The sequence below is a fragment of the Aplysia californica genome, unplaced genomic scaffold (assembly GCF_000002075.1).
Source record: "Aplysia californica isolate F4 #8 unplaced genomic scaffold, AplCal3.0 scaffold00175, whole genome shotgun sequence".
NCBI lineage: Eukaryota > Metazoa > Mollusca > Gastropoda > Aplysiida > Aplysiidae > Aplysia > Aplysia californica.
The window spans coordinates 936,607-939,484 of record NW_004797445.1 but is presented as its reverse complement, the minus strand read 5'-3'; the positions used below and the strand labels follow the sequence as shown (position 1 = coordinate 939,484).

Genomic DNA, 2,878 nt, shown 5'->3' with positions numbered 1-2,878 from the left:
AATAAATCTTGCCTTTGGAATAACCTAAGACAAACCAACAACAACAAAAAAAAAACCCAGAAAGAAAGAGCAGACAAGTTGATTCGTTGTCTTTGCACCCAGATAGGCGTTTCTCAAACAAACAAGAGTACCGATAATGTCGAAAGCAGAATATGGACCGTCCAGATATCTCAGTTCTCATTATACGATTGTCATGACACGATACGAACATTTCTTGTTCCTTTATATAATAATGCGCTCCGATTGTTTTTCTCTTCCCAGAAAGTTCTTTTTGACCCACAGCTATTCAATCAGCATGCTTCGAGTTCTCTTCGTTCCTGTTGCATTAGCACTCGTCGCACCAGTGTCAGCAGTGAAGCAGTATTGGTGCCAGGTTGTCTGTTCTGACTTCGAATATGTGGAATTCTATTGCAATAGAGACTGCGCTGACAAAGAGGAGACGTTCGAAGCTCTCGAAAACTGTCTTATGGTCAGTACTTATTTCTTTCCTCCTCAGTCCTTCATTCGTCTTCGTACTTACCTCATCCTTGCCTTTCGCTTCACGCCCCCCTCCATTCCTTTTCTTTCATTCCCCTCTTCAGCTCTAAGTACATTCTCTCCTATGTTCACCCCTTGCCTTAATCCTCAATACGTATTCATTCATATACACAAGTATGTAGTTATATAGTCACCTCACCTTTGTTACAATGATAGAAAACTAAAGTGTAAGAAGACAGAAAGGGATTCTGTTTTAGTAGAAGCTTTACTGTACTTGCAAAATAATTTACGTCATATAAGTACCGAAGATTAGAGGTATTACAAGAGAGCAACAAATGCAAAAATGAAGGAAAGTTAAAGCCGACAGATGTTTGGCAGGACAGAAGGCGCAAACAACACCTTAGCAGTCGCCAACCAACCTCAAGGATTCTTTTTTTAGGCATATGAAGAAAGCAAAATGTAGATCCATACAAATCGAAATTTATGAAAGAAGTTACAAGATAACAGATCAAGGGGTGAAAAGATGAAAAGGATTAAACACACCCACACGCACACACACGCACACACACGCACACACACACGCACACACACACACACACACACACACACACACACACACACACACACACACACACACACACACACATACACAAACATGCAAGCATACATACCCATACAGAGAGAGAGAGAGAGAGAGAGAGAGAGAGAGAGAGAGAGAGAGAGAGAGAGAGAGAGAGAGAAAGAGAAAGAGAGTGGGGGGGGGGGGGGGGGAGAGACAGGAGGGGGGGAGTAAAGAGGCGGACAGAGAAGAGGAAGAAAAGTTCGTCCTCGGTGCAACTAGTACTTGACAATCCTCAACCTCACTTCGTTTTTATCTTTTTGCTTGTCCAGGACTGTGAGGTGAAAACGTCTACTTGCAAGGACGTTTGTCACGAAAACTACGACAGGATCTCTCTCATCTGTGCCAAAAGATGTGGTACAGACGACGAATGCCTTCACAAGTGTGCGGCGTCCGAGTTCAAACCTATCAAGCCACCCTTGCCTACTTCGATAGCTCCACCAATTGGAGATCTCGTATAGAGGGATCTGACCCGTGTTATTTCGTAGGTTTTTGGGGGGGGGGGGGTAGGGAAGAACACATAGACCGAGAAACAAACATACACACACACACGCGCGCGTGCGCACACACACACACACACACACACACACACACACACACACACACACACACACACACACACACATAACGCAGAGAGAGGGAGTAGAGACAGAGACACTAAGAAAGAGAGAGAGAGTCTCGGGGAGGGAGGGATATATATATATATATATATATATATATATAGAGAGAGAGAGAGAGAGAGAGAGAGAGAGAGAGAGAGAGAGAGAGAGAGAATCAAGGAGAGAGACTCAGAGTATGAGAGAAAGAGAGAGAGAGAGAGAGAGAGAGAGAGAGAGAAAGAGAGACGGAGCAGGAGGGGATAGGCCGTTACGTGTGGCTGTGGCACACACAAAGAACATAATTTGTATTCCATGACTGTCGTGGAACTGATGCTTCATTGTGAATAGTAAAATTAATGTTTCAATTGTCTATTATACGAATGTTTCAATGCTGTGAAATAGTAATGCAATCATACCCACAACATGGCGTTTTGGAGTTTCTCATGGTAGTGATTTTTGTCATCATTGGTAGGATCAACAAGCTTCAATTTAAAAAAAGACTGACAAAACCAATGAGTAATCTTTAAAATGTTTTCATTGTTTTACCCACCATCCACACGATCATTTAATAGTCCGGCTGCCTCGGTGCTACCTCTCAGGGCCAACCTGGGCTGAGTGGGATGTCTTTTTCCAGCAGACAGAAGAAAATCCGTATTAAAAGAACTTATCCACATGGGAATCAAATACATGTACCCGCTTTCGAAGTGCGAAGGCACCCCAAGACCCGGTGGGAGTAACCTTGACACAGCATACTTTTAGTAACTACGTCCGTTTCCTGGTTTGTTTTTAAAGGTTATTTCAGCTCTACAGAACATCATTGACACAGTATACTAGTCTTTCAGTGAGGAGAAAACGGGCAGGCAGAACCGACAGAGACCATTATGCGCCGGTCAGTGGACCCTCCTGACGCCAAGGCGAGGGAGAGGTGGGCACTAATAATGTAATATTAACCTTTAGATTTCACTGCTGTCTATGATGAAAATAATTCAATAAAAGTTTCAATGAACAGTAGCAGGAACATGTCACATCACAGAGCTCAGCAACCCCAAACCTTTCGAAATCCATGTCAGACAAGTTCATCACCTATTACGCCACAATTGTCTGTGCGATATTTCCAGTTTTCACAGTTAATGTGCCCCAAAATAGTCCCAGTGTCTTTTGCTCCAGCGACAATCTAAAGTGA

General features: G+C 43.3%; 1 protein-coding gene across 1 annotated transcript; it reads left to right on the top strand.

Moving 5' to 3' along the window:
* The first annotated feature begins 270 nt into the window (after positions 1–270).
* Positions 271–1,569, top strand: LOC101848659 (cysteine-rich neurotrophic factor). Its single transcript, XM_005098228.3, has 2 exons — positions 271–469; positions 1,369–1,569. The coding sequence occupies exons 1-2, from the start codon at positions 296–298 to the stop codon at positions 1,555–1,557; spliced, it is 363 nt and encodes a 120-aa protein (XP_005098285.2). The 5' UTR covers positions 271–295; the 3' UTR covers positions 1,558–1,569.
* Positions 1,570–2,878: the final 1,309 nt, after the last annotated feature.